This window comes from Staurois parvus, unplaced genomic scaffold, assembly GCF_062004578.1.
Source record: "Staurois parvus isolate SC_StPar_1 unplaced genomic scaffold, SC_StPar_1.0 ptg000052l, whole genome shotgun sequence".
Lineage (NCBI taxonomy): Eukaryota > Metazoa > Chordata > Amphibia > Anura > Ranidae > Staurois > Staurois parvus.
Genome location: NW_028317848.1, coordinates 1,906,346 through 1,927,447, shown reverse-complemented (window position 1 = coordinate 1,927,447; position 21,102 = coordinate 1,906,346). Strand labels below are relative to the sequence as shown.

The 21,102-nt window shown below is 41.9% G+C and overlaps 1 protein-coding gene across 1 annotated transcript in view; it reads right to left on the bottom strand.

The window, feature by feature from the left end:
- The window catches only part of STK3 (serine/threonine kinase 3), a 288,476-nt gene that overhangs the window by 228,216 nt on the left and 39,158 nt on the right, over nucleotides 1-21,102 (bottom strand). The window contains exons 4-6 of the mRNA XM_089666443.1: nucleotides 14,735-14,849; nucleotides 1,889-2,053; nucleotides 1,646-1,813 (exon numbers count right to left, since the gene is read on the bottom strand). Coding sequence (XP_089522569.1) covers nucleotides 1,646-1,813; nucleotides 1,889-2,053; nucleotides 14,735-14,849 — 448 coding nt within the window. The remainder of the gene's footprint in view (nucleotides 1-1,645; nucleotides 1,814-1,888; nucleotides 2,054-14,734; nucleotides 14,850-21,102) is intronic.

Sequence of the window (21,102 nt, the reverse complement as noted above, 5' to 3'; positions counted from 1 at the left end):
GGAGGGCAGAGACACACCCCCCTCCAAACAGCACTCAGGAACAGAACTGAGGCTGTCGATCTGCTGGAGGTCCCTCCCCTGTTACCATTTTTCTCTTGGTGTCAGGAAAACTTGTAAAAATGGACTCATGCAGGTAGCAGAGGAACCAAGCAACAGACAGAAATGACACTTACTGTTCTGGATTGAGACAAGTACACACTATAGCGGGATATGCTTTTTTTTTACGATTTTATGCCTGAGATTTACAACCACGGAGTCTAAAATGTAGACATTGTTAGCACCCCTGGCAGTGTTATAGCTTGTCTCAGCACAAACGACAATTCTCCTATGTGCTGTCAAATATAAAAGCATTAGAAATAAAGTAACTGAATAAATACATAGCATTAACTACATGCAGCCATTAAATAAAAAATAAATAATAATAAAAAATTCATAAGAATGGCCAATAAAAATTTTACACAGTACTTTTCATTCTACCTCCATACTTTTAGGTATACCTGTACAGTGAAAGAGAGCCTATTGGTCTTTTCTCTCATAATCCCCCCACCTTACCTGTCAGCATTTATATGGGTCAGTCATAACATCATTTCAACCCATCCTAATATCACCACCCACCTAATATGAAGTAGGTCCCCCTTTTGTCAACAAACAGCATGTCCCACATATGCACGATCCAAAGAATTTGGGGGCCAAGTCAACACCTCAGACACCTTCTTCCATTGCTCCATGGTTCAGTTCTGATGCTCACATGTCCATTGTAGGCACTTTTGGCTGTGGATCCTTACAATTAACCATTCTTTCAGCTTTTAACACTTCAACTTCAAAGACAACATGTTCACTTGTTGTCTAATATATTCCACCCACTTTCGGGTATCATTGTCACGAGATAATAAATGTTATTCACATTACCCATCAGTAGTCTTAATGTTATGGCTGCATGTACAGCTCAGTGTACATTTACAGCAATGCTCTGTCTGTGATGATGTGACTCCTGTTCGTGGAAGTGATGTCATCATGGCCAGGCCAACCAAGCAAGTCTGCTGTAATGTGTTAAAATAATGTGCATACTAGCACGTTACGGCTAACAACTCCTGTGGTCCAATAATATATTTATTTTTTTTTTAAATGGCAGAAGTTACTTCCACTTTACAAAAGAGTAGAGAAACATGCAGACATTTTTTTGACTTTCTGAAGGAGTAAAACTGCTTTAAAATCATACTAAACCCAAATCTAAAATATAACCTAACGCAGCTTACCAGGTCTTAGATCCTGTGGCTACTTTAATCTTTCTTGGTGGATTACACAATAAAAAGAGAATGTGCTTGCCTTTCAACTCACAGGAAGTGAAAAGGACATTGCATTTGGTGAGATCAGCAGGTATTTTCTGAAACTGCTGAAAATGTTCTCATCCTGAACAGTGAAAACTAATGCACAGCTAAGGTCTAGTAAGCAGCAATATATTCGATTTTAATGTTCAGGTTTGGATATGTTTTAAGGCAAATGAATTAGAGCGAGCATTAAACAAAAAAGACATTTACAACTTTGGACTCGATTTAAAAAATCATGCCTTATGAATTTAACAAATTCTGGTCTATGATATTCACAGAAAGTAAAATCTACTAACAAACACTGAAACTGGCCTTACCCTCATTGGATGTATGTCTGCATATGGAGGCTTCCCTTCAGCCATCTCTATAGATGTAATCCCCAGTGACCAGATATCTGCCACACAGTTATACCCAATCTCTTGAATCACTTCAGGAGCCATCCAAAATGGAGTTCCTATTACTGTATTGCGCTTTGCCATTGTGTCCTGAAAAAAATATGAGAGTATAGAGCAATGCTAAACAACATGTCAGCCGAAGAGCAATGCAAGTTCAGCACTTACTGTTAGCTGGCCAGCCACTCCGAAATCTGCCAGCTTGGCGTGACCCTCTGTGTTCAGCAAAATATTCCCTGCTTTTATATCTCTGTGGATCTTCCTCATGAAATGTAAGTATTCAAGCCCCTTCAGTGTAGATTTAAGTATTGTAGCAATTTCATCTTCTGTTAACTGGGAAAACAAAAGACAGAAAAATTTTAAAGAATCAGGAACATGTTTGGTTTTCTTTTGCGGTCATGTCCTGTTGGGGAGATTTCCCTTCACTTCCTGTACTAGATAAAACAAAAAATAAATGAGAGTAAATCTCTACAAAGAAGTCCCTTCTATGGACCAATATACACTGTGTTACAAGAATCATTCTGAATATGATGGCAGCAAAATTGGACAGCTGATAAAATGTACCTGAACCATTTTGCTCAATGCAGAGCACCACAATAAATAAGTGGTTGCAGTGTGTTGTAGTTCAGTTTCATTTTCCTGTACTGCATTGGTGTGTTGGGACACAGTTAATGTGCATTTTACAGTGTATGTTTGAACGGGCTCTTAGTTACCACTAAGAAGGGATTAAAGGGTTTAAAGTGTTTGTAAAGGTAGAAGGGTTTTTACCTCAATGCATTCTCTGCATTAAAGTGGTTGTATGGGCTCAAGTATTTTTCACCTTTAAGCATTCTATGCATGATGGTAAAACGCTCTGGATCCAGCGATGTGCACAAGAGCCTGGGCTCTCCAGGGACTCTCCCTACTCATTGGCTGAGATAGCAAGCAGCTCTCCTCCACGATCCAACAGTGGACTGTTCCTGACATCCTCACGTCCAGAGCAGGTTAGATGACGTCAGGAACAGTCCACTGCTCAAGACCACTAAACAGCAGGGGGGAGAAGAAACAGCAAAGGCTGGTCTTGTGCAGGGATGATCAGGTAAGGTAATTGTATCTTTCTCCTGCCCCTAGACAAAACAAGCAGGTAACTAGTGTAGTGCAGGCACAGCCCCACTACAAGGGAAAACTTTGTTGCCCGGAGTTGGGCTTTAACTGTAATCTGTTCAGCCCACTGTCTCATTTAGATTTGTCAAGTTTGATTTATAGGATCGCAAAGCAATGCGCTAATACTGCTCTAGAGGGTGCAGCAAGCTACTGGGAATAAACAATCTTGGATGTGCTCTCAAACACAGAAAGGTTAATGCATCTCTTCCTATTTCACAGTTACCACTTCAAAGTCCCCTTTAGGGTTGGCCAGCCCTTTAAGAATGCAATCTCCTGCTCTGTGGTGACTGCAGATGTTTTCTCCTCGAGCAGCTGGAAAATGTACAAATCTCCCTTATCTACTGTGATCAGCAAACAGGGACGTTTCTGAGGTTTAACATGATTGCAGATCCGGCCATAATAAAATAAAGACTGCTTCACCTACAGATTAAAGGAGACAGAAGCACACAGGGAAACAAAATTAAACAGTTCAGATCGGTGTGGCTGGTAGCGCTGCAGGCTGTATGGTCAGAAAGGGGCATTGTGCGCTTTTGGAACATGTTCGGGAAGTAGAGGTGGTTGGTTCAATGCACAGAAGATTGAAGGGGACGGAGAAACCAAAAAAAAAAATGTATTTAGCCTGAATCCATTAACATTCCTTTCTCAGATTGCATTTACTTTCTCTTGTTTATGCTCACCACACATAATTCGTAATTTTCCAGTAGTTTCTATTTTTGAGCAATTTAGATGTAAAACAATCATGGATCTTATTAGAGAAGTTTCCATGGTAAACTTTCTCAGAGCTCTCTTGTTTCTCCAGATAATGGCTACAAATAAGATAGGACCAGAAATTGGACCACACTTATATTTAAAGAGCACATTGCCCAACCATGCAGTTATTGACCTACCATAACCCAAAGCATGGTAAGACCAGGTCTATTCTTATGTTCCTTGGCTACAGAGAACCACTTATAATTATTTTCCCTCAATGGAGAGACATTTAAAAATATCCACAAGTGTTTCTTATTTATAATATTTATCTGGATGTTTTTTTCCCAACAGTTTTTTTTTTTTACAGAGAACAAACACATCATTTCTATCTAAGGAATTAACTAGTCGAATATTCCTACCACAGTTATGTACATACAAACAACTGCACACAGTGTACGGTCGGTTTAGATGAAAGTTAGTCAGTTGAGGGAACTCAGTAAAGTCCTAGGGGAAAATTTTTTTGGAGGTAGTTACTTTAAGAACTACCCGAGTCTGATGGAAAACTGCTATCCAATCCAATAGGGGCTTTCAAACCCACCAAGTGCCATGCTCTGTCAAACAACAGCATTGATGCCCACATGAGGAACTAGTTTCTCAGTTCCTCATCAGGCTCCACCCACCCCTAGTACAAAACTCCTTGGCCACGCATCTGTCACTGTGACTGTAGGAGAAGTGGCCAGGTAGGAAGGGAGGGAAGAAGCACATTGAGGTAACACAGAAACCTAGAATGACGTTCCATTTTTTTTTTTTCTTATAGTTTTTTTCTTATTCATCCCCTTGATGTATTTAAAGGTTTCAGTCACGTCTCCCCCTGCCCTTCTTTCCTGCAAACTGTACATATCGGGTTGCTTTACTAAATGCAAATATACTGTGCATTGCAAGTGCAGTTTCTCCAGAGCTTAGCAAATCACATGCAAGGAAAATAAAAGAACAGCATTTTTGCTTGCACATTATTGGATGATAGAAATCAGCAGAGCTTTCCCTCATCTACTAAGATTTGGAGCAACTGCACTTGAAGTGCACAGTCTCTACTTATATGTTTATCTCTCAGATCTTCCACCATTTAGTTGCCTATATCTGGACTCTTTATCTCACCAAAATCAGTTTGTAAGTGAAGTTTCCAGAACTGGACACAGTACTCTAAATGAGATCTAGTTAAGATCTATACATTGGAAATAGGACCTCCTTCCTTCTGCAGGTGACCTCTATATTGATGCATTCGACAATTCTATTCACTTTTCCCACTGCCAGGAAGGGAAGGAACGTATAGTGCTATCAAAAAGTATTTGCTTCCTTCCTGATTTTTTTTTTTTTGCATATTTGTCACACTTAAGTGATTCAGATCATCAATTTTAAATATTACATAAAGATAACCCGAGTAAATACAAAATGCAGATTTTAAATGATGACTTCATTTATTAACGGGAAAAAACTGTTCAAACCTGCCTGGCCCTATGTGAAAAAGTAATTGACCCCAAACCCCCTGCATAACTCAAGTGTGCTTGAGCTTGAGGTCATGAACTGATTGCCAGACATTCTCCTTCAGGATTTTCTGGTAGAGCACAGAATTCATGGTTCCATCAATTATGGCAAGTCGTCCAGTTCCTGAAGCTGCAAAGAAACTCCAGACCATCACAAAACCACCACCACATTTGACTGCTGGCATGATGTTCTTTTTATCAAATGTTGTGTTACTCGGTTTCCCCGAAAATAAGACCTACTCCAAAAATAAGACCTAGTGCTATCTTTGGGAATTGCTAAAGTATAAGACCTATCCTGAAAATAAGACCTAGTTGTGATCAGGGCTTTTTTCAGCTGGAACACCATTCCACCACTGGCCTTGCGCACACCCATATCTACTGTCTCTTATAAACACAGAAGCGCAGCTGAAGTGACAGCACCATCCGCTCCCACATTACCTCCCTACCTCTGTACTCACTGTGGGACAGGGAAGGAACAGATATCTGCGGGTGCAGTATGCAGTGTGTTTAGGGGTGGGGCATCTCCTCCTGCAGCCTAATGCATTGAAGCCGACGCCCCAGGGGTGATCACCGGCCAGTGGGGAAGAGGCGGAGCGGTGAGTAAGTGCGCTTGGTGCACTTTGTGGGAACATAGGACCCGATACGGGAGTTACTATAGAGAGGGGCCGGCTGCTGACAGCTGTGTTTTGCAAAACTAGCTAACCATATGAGGGCAGTGGAGGGGGAGGGGGCATGTGCAAAGGTGAGCTGCAGTCAGGTGTTGCAGAGGTAAATTGAGTCAGGTGAGTGCAGACAGGGTGCATGGGTGAGCTGCGGCTGGGGGGGGGGGGGGTGCAGAGGTGAGCCGAGTTGCAACCCACCTTTGCACCCCCCAGCCACAGCTCAGCTCTGCACCCCCTGGCCACAGCTCACCTCTGCATTCCCCGTATGCAACTCACCCCTTCACCCTGTCTGTGGCTCATATCTGCACCCTGTCTGAAACTCACCTGTCAAGTCACCCCTACAACACCTGACTGCAGCACACAACGGTCATCAACCGGCCCTCTCCATAGTAACCCTCATCCACAACTGCCTGCAGCTCACCTCTGCACCCCCTGTCCACACCTGGACATTTAAAAAATAAGACCTACCCCGAAATAAGACCTAGTGTGTTTTTTTGAACCAAAAAAAAAATATAAGACAGTGTCTTATTTTCAGGGAAACACGGTAGTTTTATGCCAGATGTAATGGGGGGCACACCTTCCAAAAAGTTAAATTTTTGTCTCATCAGTCCACAGAATATTTGATAAAAATCTTAGGGATAATCAAGATTTTTTTTGGCAAATGTGAGACGAGCCTTTGTGTTCTTTTTGGGCAGCAATGGCTTTCACCCTGGAACACTTCCATGGATGCCATTTTTGGCAAGTATCTTTCTTATTGCATCAGGAACACTGGCCTTAACTGAGGCAAGTAAGGCCTGCAGTTCTTCAGATGTTGTTCTGGGTTCTTTTATGACCTCCTGGATGAGTTGTCATTGTGCTCTTGGAGTAATTTTTGTAGACCGGCCAATCCTGAAAAGGTTCACCACTGTTCCAAGTTTTCTTCATTTGTGGATTATAGCTCATCCCCCAGTTTGCTGGAGTCCCAAAGCCTTAGAAATGGCTTTGTAACCCTTTCCAGATTGATGCTTGTCAACTAATTTGTTTCACATCTGTTCTTGAATTTCTTTAGATTACGGTATGATGGGTTGCTTCTTGAGATCTTTTAGAAGGCTTCACTTTGTCAGACAGCTCCTATTTAAGGGATTTCTGGTTTCAACAGGTCTGGCAGTAAACAGGCCTGGGTGTGGCAAGTGAAATTTAACACAGCTTTCCAAAAAAATGTGGTTCAAGGCGCAGAGTTCACAAGCATACGGCGAACGGGAACGCAGATTTCACAGGCACACGGCGAACAGGAACGCAGAGTTCACGGGCACGCGGCGAACAGGAGTGTAGAGTTCACGGGCACGGGGCGAACAGGAGCACAGAGTTCAGGGGTACACGGCAAACAGAGTGCAGAGTTCAGGAGTGCAGGGTTTAGAGGTGCTCTATGGACAAAGTGCAGGGTTCAGGAGTACACTATTTACAGGGTGCAGAGTTCAAGTGTACATGGCATGCAGAGTTTAGGAGTGCGGAATAAAGGGGTGCACCGAGTACAGAGTGCAGGGTTGAGGAGTGAAATACATACTTAGTATAGGGTTCAGAGGTGTGCTATATACAAAGTGCTTGGTTCAGCTCTCTTTCACAGGCTGTCCACATCTTACTTCTACCTCTCCTCCTTGGCTTTGACCTCTGCACCACTCTCCCCATCCCCCCCCCCCCTCTGCACACATCTCCCTCCACAGCCCTCATATTCCCAATCTCTCCCCCCAAATTAAAAAAAAAAAAAAAAGTTTACTCGCATCTTGCCTATCTAGCAGTGTAGGCGGCTCCACTTCTCAATTTCTGGGAGATCACTGGTAAGTATCTGTCCCTGCCGTGAGTGCATGCAGGGCAGACAGGTATCTATCAGCACTGTGAGGCACTGAGAGGAAAGTCATTCTTGTAACAACAGAAGACTTCTGTGTTTACAAGTGACAGTGGTGAGCGGAGAGTTGAGGGTGAGAGCCGGAGGTGGTGAAACAGAGTTCCTCCACGTTCCCGCTGAAAAAATCCTTTGGTGCAAGGGCTACATGAAATGGCCTGGAGGGCCTGGAGTCAGCTTGTGAGCCTTGTGCTTGGCACATGTGACTTAAAGGGATAGTTCACCTTCACCAAAGAACTGCCTGAACAAAGAACTGTAGGTAAGGGGCGTCTGTAGATAAAAACAGTGCGTCTCTGACCTCCTTGCTATAGGTGTAGGCCATTTACGTACTTTGTGAACATTAACAGGAATACTCCCAGTATGTTAAGTACTTCCAGGACATTGCTAAGTGAGGCCTAGTCATTTACTGCTCAACCTCACCATCACAGGAGTGAGCTTTTTCTCTGATTCAACCCCCCTCACATGTGCTCTCTCCCCCTTGATGCAGTAGCTCTGAGCTCAGCGTCTGAGAGCTCACTCCTGTCATGGAGGAGGTGAGCAGTAACATGTAGGCCTCACTTAGCAACGTCCTGAGGGCATTCCAGTCAGGCTTCATGAAGTACGTAAATGGCCTACACCTATAGCAAGGGCATTATTCAACTATAGCCAGAGCTAAAAAACGTTTCTTTTTTCCCATCTACAGACATCCCTTATCTGCATAGCCAGCTTTTTGGTAAAGGTGAACTATCCCTTTAAGAAAAAACCTGAAAAAAAAAAATACAAAACTTCAATCAAGAAAACAAAACCACACAAAGAGAAAAAAAAAAAAAAAAAGCGAAAAACAGATAACCCCCACTTTTTTAAACCAACATTTTTTGTAAGAATACCAACATTTTCAGGATGAACACGTAAAAGGAACTGTATCAGTATTATTGAAGTAAACACTAGGTTTCACACCCAGAATACAGAAGTAGATATTGGCCAATGGGGATAGCAAGAGCCAGCTAATCAAGGACCAGGATGGGAGAAGGCAGTCACAATTCACCTTTGAACATGAGCACTAAGCATGAACAAGGCCCTGCAAATGTATCACTTTCCTGCTTTATTTAAGAATATCTCAAACCAAAAATTTTTTTTTACTCTGGATAGAGTAGGTTAAAACCCCTATTATACAGTAATCATTGTAAGCGTTTCCATTAAAATATTTCTTCTATTTTCCTGTTCTGGCAACAACTCAACAGTTTGGGTTTTCCCTTACTTTCCAGTCCCTATGACAAAGGTCACTAAGCCAAAGAGAGAGACTCTCCTCTCCTAAAGCAAAACGAAATTCTCTCAACCAGCATTAACTATTTGTATTCCTTATGCTGCTAGCTTTAGTAAATGGATAGGAAGATATATTATATTTACTTTTTTTTAAATTACTTAGAACCGAAAAACATATTTTTTTAATAAAGTTGTGGTTGTTGCAATTATTTTTTGTTGCACAATATTTGCACAGCCATTTATCAATTTTCAGGAAAAAATACACTTAAATGCATTTTAGCGCACACAAACACAATATAAATAACCAATTTTTTTTATAAAATATAAAAGATGATGTAGCAGAGTAAACTGATACCAAACGTGTAGATTTAAAATTTTGCAATCCTGTGAAAAAATCTCCACAGGCGATGCTTTAAAAGCCTTTACAGATTACCAGCGTAATGTTAAACCTGACCTCTAGTGCTACAATTATTGCTCCTACTTTGATGTTTGCGGCGATACCTCAAAGGTGGTGCAATTACCATTCAGATATGTATGCCGGTTCTACATGCAAATTCATATTTGCAGGTGAGCATGAGTGGATGAGGGCGCATGAAATTTTTCTTATTTTTTTTTTTTCTTATTTATTTTATTACACTTTTTATTATCCAACTTTATGGCTATCAACAAAAGGTGAACAACATCCACTGTGATAGCTGGGGCAGTGACAGGAATTCTTTATGGAGAGAGCTGAAGTACATTAGACCCTGAACAAGGAACCGAAAAAAGAAGTGACTAAATCCTCTTCGCTCCGGTTTCAATTTTCATTGAGGGGAGGAATACAGGTTTTTTCCTCTCCTCTGTCAGCAGCTGACCCAACAGTTTATAGCTGGTTCTAGTGGAATGGGAGAGCCCGGGAACGGTAGCTGGCAATGGAGGGGATGGGCTTCCAAGCCCTATAAAAGTGATCAGGTGGCTGTAGAGCCACTCAATCACTTTTACCTGAAAGACCATTGTAGGGCTGCAAGTTTTGATAGCAGGATCATCACTGCAGCCATGACCTTGGCATAACCTCTTGTCACCCACGACATATACATATATGTATGCTGGCACACAAGAAGAAAACAGACATTTGCTGTAAGCAGTCGCTTAGGCTCTACAAAATATGAAGCCCTCGCAGAAAATAGGAAGTAGCTTCACATGGGGTAGAACACTACAGTACACACAGACACTGCACAGATGATCTAAGAGAGTGTGCCTATTTATGCTATAGAGAACAGATTACTAACATAAAAATGTTTATTTTAATGTTGTGATAACATGATATAATAATCATACATGAGACAAGCACTTTCAGGAACTTGGATCATCGACAGGTGTCATGGAGTCTTTCCCTGTTCTAGTAATAGACATGTTCCATAAATGCCATTTTACCCTGGTGTAGTAGGTATTTCCACAAAACACATTGGTTAATATAGACATTTTACCATTTCATTTATGGTTAGTTCTGCTGCTCTGCACAGTATTGGGCTTCCTGGGGCTAACTGATCTGCAAGATCCACTTCTACTGAATTACAAGCGGTCATAGCTAAACGCAATATATAGCACGGCTTGACAAATTTGCTTTGAATCCAGGAGCCAGCTAAAAAAGTTAAGAGCCAGGTTTGAGGGAAGGCAGGGGGACAAGTGGGAAAAGTGTCACGGAAAAGGGGGGCAGCAGGACAGGAGGAAAAAGTGTCACAGGAGAGGGAGGCAACGTCACAGAAGGGGGACAGCGGGACAAGTGTGAGGTTCCATGGGTTCTCCGGAGGTGTCCTCCGGGAGAGCAGCTTTCATGGGGCTGTGCAGGGAGTTTAGGGGGGTTGCCTGGGAGAAGTGTGTTTTTTAAATAAAGTAAAAAGTAGAATTAAGGGGGTTTGTTTGTGCCGTGGCCCTTGCTGGGGAGATATGTTCACTTCCTATGTGGTCACCAAGATAAAGAAATAGGAAATCTCACAGGCAGCCAAAAAAACCCTGGAAACTTTGCTCCTCTCAATTTGAAAATGAAGGTAATTTTTGGCTAATGTTTCACTTTAATAGTGATTTCCAAATACACATTGCCATGTTCCTTTCCTTGGTTTTAAGAAAGAAGTATGGGAGTTTTAAAATCATACTTACCTAGGTGGATGCAACATTGGTCTGATGCTGCATCTGTCCCCCGCTGGCTCTAAGGGTGAGAACTCCGCGATCGCATGATCGCTGATTTCTCACAGTCGCTCTGCCCCCCACAGCCCCCATGCTCACTGAAGAGCTGGGCCGTGGAGGGAGCGACTGGCTCAGGCTCTCAGCAGATCGCCGAGAGGCTGAACCAGGTGCCGCTCCAGACTCTGAGGTGGATCCTGACTTTAAAGTCAGCATCTGTCCCCAGCCTGGACAGGCTGAGTGACGTCAGCCAACAGCGGGCTTCAGCCTGATGTCAGGTGAAATCGGGTCACAGAAGTTCAGAACGAACCGCACTCCTGTGATCCAGAGGAGAAGTACACCCAAAAGAGCTTTGGCTGTACTTCTCCTTTAATATGAGTTAGCACAGCAGAGAGTCCAAACCACAGATTTTATTTCACCGGTCAGTCTTTCATGTACTGTCCTTGGTAGAAACTGAACCAAGGACTCTAAAGCTGCTAGACGAACTTGCCGCACTTCTAAGGGAAAAGGAAGAAAAGGCATTTGTCCCACCAACTAATTAGACTCTGGAGATAATTTTCAAGAGAAATTTTGGAAAAGGAACCAACAATGTGAGGCCCTATTATTGCAGACTGTAGATAATTTAACTACATGAATGGGGCCCCAAAATTTTCAATAGCTCGCTAGGGCTATCCTTTTTTCTTTTACCTTATTTTGCAATTTGTTGAGAAGTTCACAAATGTTTCACTATCTATATTAGGACAACTTAGAACATGTTTGCAAGTTGCAATGACAGCCATGCAAAATGTACTTCAATCATTTATAACTATTCAAATTGGTATGTTAACTATGAAAATACTTTCTAACTGAAGTGAGCACATCATGAACAACATTTTATTCAGTCTGGAGTTTCATAGATGCCTGGCATGACAATGAGAAGGTCCTGCCACTGTCCATGGTACTGATAAGTATTGAGCAACTGACAAACAAGTATGCAGGTCAGCATTTCCGACTTCATTCTTTTGATCCAATTTTCTGCATGCTTATTCCAGGGCATTCATTCAGAAAGTATAGTCGGAGAGTCAGTAACAGTGAAGCAATATCCATATTCACAAAGAGGTCAGGAATGAAAGCCTACAATTATCTCTCATTTTATGGCACATATGGAACTCTGAGCAATGATGAAAACCTTATCAGAGGAACATGAAGTGGTGGTGGAGTTAATGTTTTCTACTTTCATGCATTCTATGCATGAAGGTAAAAAAACCCTTCAGTGTGCAGTTTCCCCCTCAGCCCCCCCAATACTTACCTGAGCCCGTTCTTCATCTAGCTCTGTGCACGGAAGCCTCAGGTATCCCAGGCCACTCTCTCCTCATTGGCTGAGCAATTGACTCCCGCTGCTGTAAATCAAAGCCAGTGAAAAGGAAGCAGGGGCAGAACTGAGCCACACTTTGTGTGTCCCACAAACACAGAGAGCTGGCTCGGAAGCGAGCATGCATGAGTGCCCCCAGGGCAAGTAGCTGGCGGTGGGGGCACTTGGCGAGGGGAAGGGGCCACAAGTGCCGGAAAGGGACCTGAGAAGAGGACGACTGGAGCTGCTCTGTGCCAAACCATTACACAGAGCAGGTAAGTATAACATGTTTGTTATTTTAAAATAAAAACAAAAATTAACCTTTAGAACCATTTTAAGCCCACATTACATACACAAATATTCATAACTCACAATCAATTATACAACCATGTTCAAACCTTTACTTTTAGCTTCAGACGCAAAGAAAAGCAAGACAACTCTCTATTAATGGGTATAGACAATGTGCAATAAACAGCTGGCTTCCTGACATTAAAGCTCAATTAAACTGTTTTAGCCTATATCAATTAAATACTTTCTAGGTATGTATTGCACACAATTGCAGGGCAGGTACAACACAGCCCCATTTACTTGAATGGGTTGCGTTCAACAGGCATAGTGTCTACCAAACGCGACAGGGTTTAATTCCTGCCTTGACCACGAAGCAAAGCATCAACTGCTCAACCACGTGTTTTTACGCCACCCCCAACCACAAGCATACATGAGTCCTAACTCAGCAGTGAGTGTGTTGGATCTCCGCAGAGAGGCCACTTCTTCTACACAGAGAGCAAGAGCCCTTCTGTTTAGCATGCTGGCAGAGGACAGGCATTTTGACTCAAGTTGTTGCTGCTTTCTAAAGAAAAATATTTTGTTTTGAAGCATAATTCTGAAGGAATATATTTATCTGAATTAAACAAAGTTCAGTTGGGTTTAAATTTTCTGACTTGACAAGGTGTCAGCTTTTTTCTCAAGCTGAAAAAAACGCTGGACACAGTTTCAAATGTACCGTACTGTGCAAAAGTTATAGGCAGTTGTGAAAAAATGCTGCAAATAAAGAATCCTTTCAGAAATAGAAATGTTAATAGTTTATTTTTATTAATTAACAAAATGGAAAGTAAACGAACAGAAGAGAAATCCAAATCAGTATTTGGTGTGACCACACTTTGCCTTCGCAACAGCATCAATTCTTCTAGGTACACACAGAGTTTTGGAAGAAACTCAACAGCTAAGTTGTTTCAAACATCTTGGAGAACTAACCACAGATCTTCTATGGGTGTAGGCTGCCTCAAATCCTTCGGTCTCTTCATGTAATCCCAGACAGATTCCATGATGTTGACTATCAAGGCTCTGCAGGGGCCAATCATCACTTCCAGGTCTCTTTGTTCTTCTTTACACTGAACATAGTTCATTGGCTTTATGTATGGGGTCTTTGTGTGATTGGCCCCAGATGTATTCTGCAGACACACACCTTCCTGATGGTATGGCATGATGGATAAGTATCTACTCGTATTTATCAGCATTGAGGACACCATTGATCCTGACCAAATCTCCAACTTAATTTGCAGAAATGCAGCCCCAAACTTGCAAGGAAAGTATAAAGCATTCTTACTTTACAGCATTTCTGAACATTTGTCTATAAAACCTTTGCACAGTACTGTATATAAAAACTTTGAAACATCAAGAACTACAGGTAAAAAAAAATAAATAAATAAAAATTAACATACTTGTACACATACCATAAAGAAAAAAAAAAAAAAAAAGAAGAAGAAGAATCAACTAAGTTACACTACGGCAAACTGTCTTACATTTACCATTTCTTAATCACTTTGCTACCATTGTACTTCTTTAAATAAGGGACTGGTGGTCGTGGTACATGTAAACTTCCCCCTCGCCCCTACTTACCTGAGCTCAGTTCAGCAATGTGTATGAGAGGCTCTCTGCTCTCTCCCTTCTTACTGGCTCAGACTCAACAGTGGGAGTCATTGGCTGCGGTCATTCACAGCCAGTGAGGAGGGAGCGAGGAGCGGGGCAAAGCTGCGCACTGTGTGAGCTAGCTTTGGAAAGAGCACACACGGGTGCCACAAGTCAAGGAGGAGGGGCCACAAGCGCCAGCAGAGGACCCAAGAAGAGGAGGATCGGGGCTGCTCTGTGCAAAACCATTGTATAGAGCATGCAAGAATGACATGTTTGTCATTTAAAAAAAAAAAAATGTATATGTGTATATATATATATATATATATATATATATATATATATATATATATATATATATATATATATATATGGCTTTAAAATCACTTTAAACTGTTTGAGGACTGAACACTCCAAATGATCCAGTTAGGAGAAACTCATAGCCAGTCATTTACTTACTGTTTTATTCCGCAATCGAATAATGTCTGAGACAGAGCCAGCTCCACAATATTCCATAACTATCCACAGGTCTGTATTTTTAAAATAGCTGCCATAGTACTTGACTACATAGTGGCTGCAAAAAAAAAAAGAAGAGGAACAGGTAAATTCACATGCAGAGTACACAGTTATCAGTGCTTAGCGATAATTCACAAAATTATTTTATAGCTAATCTTCAAGTAACACTGTGGTCAAAATTAAAAATGACACTCAGTATGATCCAGTCTGTCAGTAGCATTAGCACAGCAGTCTTTGTTTTGTACCCACTGTAACATAAGTTTATTACTTGTGATCCAGCCAGCAAGTCTGTTGTTTTTTTAGTCCTCTTTAACAGCCCAAGCTGTCCTTGACAAGCAGTAGGGAGGCAAAATGACACCTCCTCACTCCCTGTTTTAACCCCATAAATGCCACACCAATACAATGTGGCTGGGGGGGATTTAAAAAACCCAGCTCAACTGTACATTTTTAAAGCCCCCTCCTCCATCCCAACCACAGCTCTAATCGAGCCCTAAGAGTGTTGAGACAAATCATTTAAACACAGACAAAATTGCTTATAGTAATCTTTTATTTATGGAAACTTTTATCCCACAAAATAAACTTTGCTGTAAAAGTTTAATAAATTTTATCTGGTTTTAAATTGTTAATCACTGATGTAAAGTTCATCTAAAATTACTAGTCAATGTAACACTATCCTCTAAACCAGGGGTAGACAACCTTAAAGGGGTGGAGATCTGCCTGAACAGTATGGGAGAAGTCAAAGATCTCCGGGCACAGTGTTGCCTCATCACAACTGCTTTAAACCTTTAATTGCTACCGTGTTGTAAATCGTGTGCATTGCATGGCAAACATGGGTTTAAATCAGGTGGTGAGGAGGCAACATATCGCATCCTCACCACCTGTCAAACACACTCCGATCGCTTTTCAGAGGAGCAGCAGTGCCTGCTGAACTTGTGAATGACCCCTTTGTTGTATTCGGCAGCGGCACCCTTAGGGTTTACCACCCCCAATCTCTACCCCTTTAGCTGCTGAGGCAGCAGCCAAAGGTGTACACATGCCACAACGGGAATTAACCCCCCTGTTGCTTTTGGTGGGTGCTACCACCTGCCCATCGTGACCTATTCAAGTAAATAGGGCCACTCCACAAGTGCCCCGCAACCAGGGGCGGACTGACAACTCATGGGGCAATAGGGGATCATGGGGCCCCTGTGTCCTTGCCCAAGCTCAAACAAGCCTATGAAAAAGGTACCAGGGGCATCTCATGGGGCCCCCTACAGACCCCGGGCAATGCCCGAGTTTCCAAATGGTCAGTCCGCCCCTGCCCGCAACTGCATGCTTCTGAAGGGTACAAGGGGATAAAAGCAAGTGGTGAAAAAGCAACCCCTTCTGCGTTAACCCCTTGTTTGCTCTACTGCAAAAGGTTGCAGGGCACTTAAAGAATGGCCTCATTCACTTGAATGGGTCATGCTTGGCAGGTGCTACACCCACCAACCATAATAGGGCATACATCCCTGGCCACTGCAGCTACAGTGGGTGTGGTTGGGGCAGGGGTGGTAAAAACACTTAACTATGGGATTTCACCATCCCCAAACTGCGAATGTAAATTAACCCTTACTGTTCTGAGCGGCCTAGAAGGCTGCTTTCACACCGATGTACTGTTTATCTGCAATGCGGGTGAAGCTCAGTGCAGTTGCGGCTTTCCTTGGTTAGCTGCGCTTTGCCATAGACTTCTATTATTATTTAAGTGTAGTGCACTTTATGAAATCGGCATTCAGGAGTTTTGGCGTGCTTTGAGCAAGTGCACCAAACCCACAGGATATAACAGTAGAATATGCCTAAGCACAGCAAACCCACAGAAAAGCTGAAGGTACACTGCACAGCACCCGGGTGTGAGTAAATCGCAGCACATCAGTGTGAAAGCAGTCCAGATGTACTGGAAGATCGCGATCTACGGGTTGCCGACCCATGCTCTAAACTGAATAACAATGCTGCAGTCCAAGGGTAGCTACACTGGTTCTCCAAGATACAGTGGAGGTGTGAATGTAGCATTGTGAGAGGAGGTGTCTTACTTGCAAGTCACGGCCTAAAAAAAATACGGTAGGTATAGAAGCTTGAGGAAAAAAAAAAAAAAACAATGCAAGCACAACATGAAATGCTTGGTAAGCTGCAATACATTTTTGTTTCTTTGGGTTTATTTACACACTAAATCCATTTGTTACACTGAAAAATTCCAGCCAATACATTTTTTTTTTGTTCTTGATGAGGGTGGGAATGTTCAGAACCTTTCTGGGTTGTTATTGCTCTGTTTGGGGTCGCTTTACCCACCATTCACAGAACACCTTGTAGTGTTTTCAATACATACAAGGCATTCTCTGATTGGACAAAGTGGATCATGTGATTTTACTGCACTGCCTCACTGGTTAACCCCTACATAGCACAGTAACGCATATATTCATAGTCCAGGAGGTGGGCTTTAAACCTGGGCACCGCATATATGTGTTCTTGCGTTGCATTTCCCTGAAAGAAAAAAAAAAAAAATACAAGGAATTCTGTGAACAGCACCCATGCAGAGCGAGTAGCCTCGTTTTCACTATGCAGAAGGGCCACCACACAATACAGGATCCTGAAGACCGCAGCGATTACTGTAGTAGCATCAACTACAGCCATTCTCTGCTTCCACACTAGTCTGATATGTATGGAATATGTATACTTACATTGGTCTAAACAGGAACTATGTAACTATGCAATGAAAACCATAACTGGAGTTCAGCTTAAAAGGTTTTGTAAGCGCAAACATTAATTGCCCTATAAAAGTTCTTTTCAGCAAGAGTTATGTTCCGTTGCTTACATTTTTCTATTAAAGCTAAACTCCAGGACAAAAAAAAAAAAAGAAGACTTGCATAGGTCCAGCTAAACTACATCTAAATTTTATATATTTCATATTACAGGATGCAGAAATTCACTGTAGTAGCCGGTGCTACATACCATTAGCAAAGGTCTGATATTTAAATGTAACCAAGATGGACCAAAGCAAGTTAAAAAAAAAAAAAAGGGGGGGGGGCAGAATTTGTTAAACTTTAATATTTGCATAACTATGAAGAAACTTAAGTTTATCCTGCTAGGATTTGCCTCTTCTACGTAAGGGGTGGCAATGCGAACCACAGCATGTGAAATATGTTGCAGAATTGTGAGCCCAATGCTCCTGAAATCTGACTATAGAGAGACAAAGCACGGTATACTGTAAACTGCTATAGTCAGTCTGTGTCATCAAAAGCTGCCATGCCTCCCAGCCCTTCTGTAGTTTGTAAGTGACAGAGGCTAGAAGTCAAGTAACCACTTAAGTCTAGCATTAATCCATATAACTTGTCTCTATTCACCAGAGGGACAAGCAACCTCATGTTCCAGGTAACATGCCTAGTCATTTTCTTGTGTTGCATCACAAATATGTGAGTGCTAATGTTATGAAAAAAAGCACATTTCTTCCTGCGTGGTAAGCTCTGTTAATAGCTCTCACCCGGAAAAGAAAAAAAAAAATTAACTGAGAGATCCAGGGATTGTGGGATATGTAGTTTATTCACAGTAAGTGCCAGTTCTCAGACTGTACACTTATGCAGGTAAAATAACACAAAGTGTAGGTAGGAAGGTTTATAACAAGGGATGTTGAATTTATATCGCCCGACGACCGGGACATGCAGTTCTGGGAGCCGGGCAGGTAGGTTTTTTCTTTAATCGTTTTTCAACCGCAGCAGGGCTCACCTGTCAGGTGAAAGCATTCGGGTGGCTGCACTGCTACCTGATTGCTTTCACAGCCTCCTGAGCTCCGCTTACTCATCTGTGGGCCAGGACCAGATCAGCTTGCGCTGTCAGGTACAGGTGAGAGAGAAGAGTGAAGGAGAAAAATTACTTAGTTTCTGTTATAAAATGTTGTAAAATGTTGTAAATAAGAAAAAAGCTTTGTGTTTTTTTCAAAATTTTCAGCATTTTTTTAGTTTGTTTATGCACCACTGGGTTTTTTATTTTTTTGCTAAATACCACCAAAAGAAAGCTCCATATGTCTCAAAAAAATGATAAAAGTTTTGCTTGGGTACAGTGTTACATGACCACGCAATTGTTATTCAAAGTGTGACAGCGCTGAAAGCTGAAAATTGGCCTGGGCAGAAAGGGGGTATAAATGCCCTGTAGGAAAGTGGTTAAAGTGTTGTAAACCCCAAAATTTTATTATATTTCAGTTTACCAATTCTTAGAGGTGGTGGCTGTATTAGCATTCTTCTTTTGGCTGGCTCTTTTACTTTCACGCGATCCTGCCTGTAACGGTTATTTTCAACAGAACAAGCTGTCCTGCAGATGTACCAAATAGAGGGTTGAGACAAACCATTTAACACCGAGAGTGGTGCTCCAAATGGTCAGTTTTTATTTATGGATTTAAAAGGTTTATCCCAAAAAGGAAAAAGAAAAGTTGATGTAACTGCTTAAAAAGTATTAGCTGGAGTTTGATTTCAATTTATTAGTGTATCTAAATCTGCTAGTGCATCTAAACACTCTCATTCCTCCAGAATGACAATGCTGCTGTCCAAAGGTGTCTCTGTTGCTCCTTCATCCAGAGTGGGGGGCACTCTAATATATGAGGTGTGTTAGTGGCCAGGTCACCAGGTGAAAAAATATAAAAAAAGAAAACAAATGCAACCACCACATCTAATGATGGGTAAGCTGCAATATATAAACATTTTTATAAATAAAGGAACACAGGAGGGGCTACAACTCCACTTGATGGTTTGATACACAAACTCATAATATTAAAATAGGCAACATTTCAAAATTTACTTAAAAGAAAATTTTAGAAAAAATGTGTGTTACACACAAACACTTTATATTATATACACATAAAAAGAATATATTTATTCGAGATCCAGTCACCACAAACCTTCCCAACTTTTCCTCAGGTATAACACTCCCAAGGAAGAGCTGGGAGGTTTGAAATCAGGCATAACTTTATGACCACTAACAGGTTAAGTAAACAACATTGATCCGAAAGGATATATTAGGCAGCAAGTAAACACGGTGTCCCTGAAGTTGATGCATAGAAAGCACAAAAAAATGGGCATCACAGTGTGTTGCATATAGAGTTGCGTAGCCGTTGATCCGTGTCCACAGCCAAAAGTGCCTACAATGGGCATGTCAGCACCAGAACTGGACTACGGAGCAATGGAAGATGGTGGCCTGGTTTTATGACTTATGATTTCTTTTACATCATGTGGATGGGTGGGTGCGTGTATCGCTTACCTGGGGAAGTGATGGCACCAGGATGCAGTATGGGAAGACGGCATCCTGGCGGAGGTAAATGTGATGTTATGTACAATGTTTTGCTGGGTCCAGCCATTCATAGGGATATTACTTTGACACATACCCCCTACCTAAACATTGTTGCTGACCAAGTACACCCCTTCATGGAAACAGTATTCCCTGATGGCAGTGGCCTCTTTTCAGCAGAATAATGCGCCCTGCCACACTGCAAAAATGGTCCAAGAATGCTTTGAAGAACACAGAGTTTGAGATGTTGACTTGGCCTCCTAATTCACCAGATCTTAGTCTATCAAGCATCTGTGGGATGTCATGGAAAAAAAGCCTGATCCATGGAGACCCACACAGGACTTAAAGGATCTGCTACTGACGGCTTGATGTCAGATACCACAGCATACCTTCAGAGATCTAGAGGCATCCATGTCTTGACAGGTCAGGGCTGTTTTGGCAACAAAAAGGGGGACCTACTCAATATTAGGTGGGTGGCCACAAAGTTATGGCTGATCAGTGTATATTTATTATACATAAAACTATTAAGCTGGCCATACATGACTCAAATTTGGCTGGTTCAGCAGGGACTGGTCACATTTTGACCCGAGTATGGGCAACCTGCTCCAACAGAAATTCATCTACCCAATTTATTTCTGTTTTTTCTGGCTACAGACAGCAACACTGGTCATTGCATTCTGACATGGTAAAGGTTCCCCGCAGTGACAACTTAGTAGCACAATAGGAGTGTTTCTCCATTCATCTGTGTGTGGATGGGGGAATCAGAACTTTTTTTTTTTCATTCAACCCACTGGTCAAACGAAAAAAAAATGTATAATGTATAGCCTTGTACGCTCCCTTTTAAGATCGAATTCACTGTAAAAGTCTCTGAAATATGCAATTTGCTGGCGTTTGCAAGAAACAGGGCAGAGTTCAACAACATTAAGAAGAAATCTGGTCAGTGACCACAGAGTCCAGCTATACACGGCACAGTGGTTTCAGCAATGCACCGCTCAGCACATTATAGGACAGTAGCCAAAGCTTCT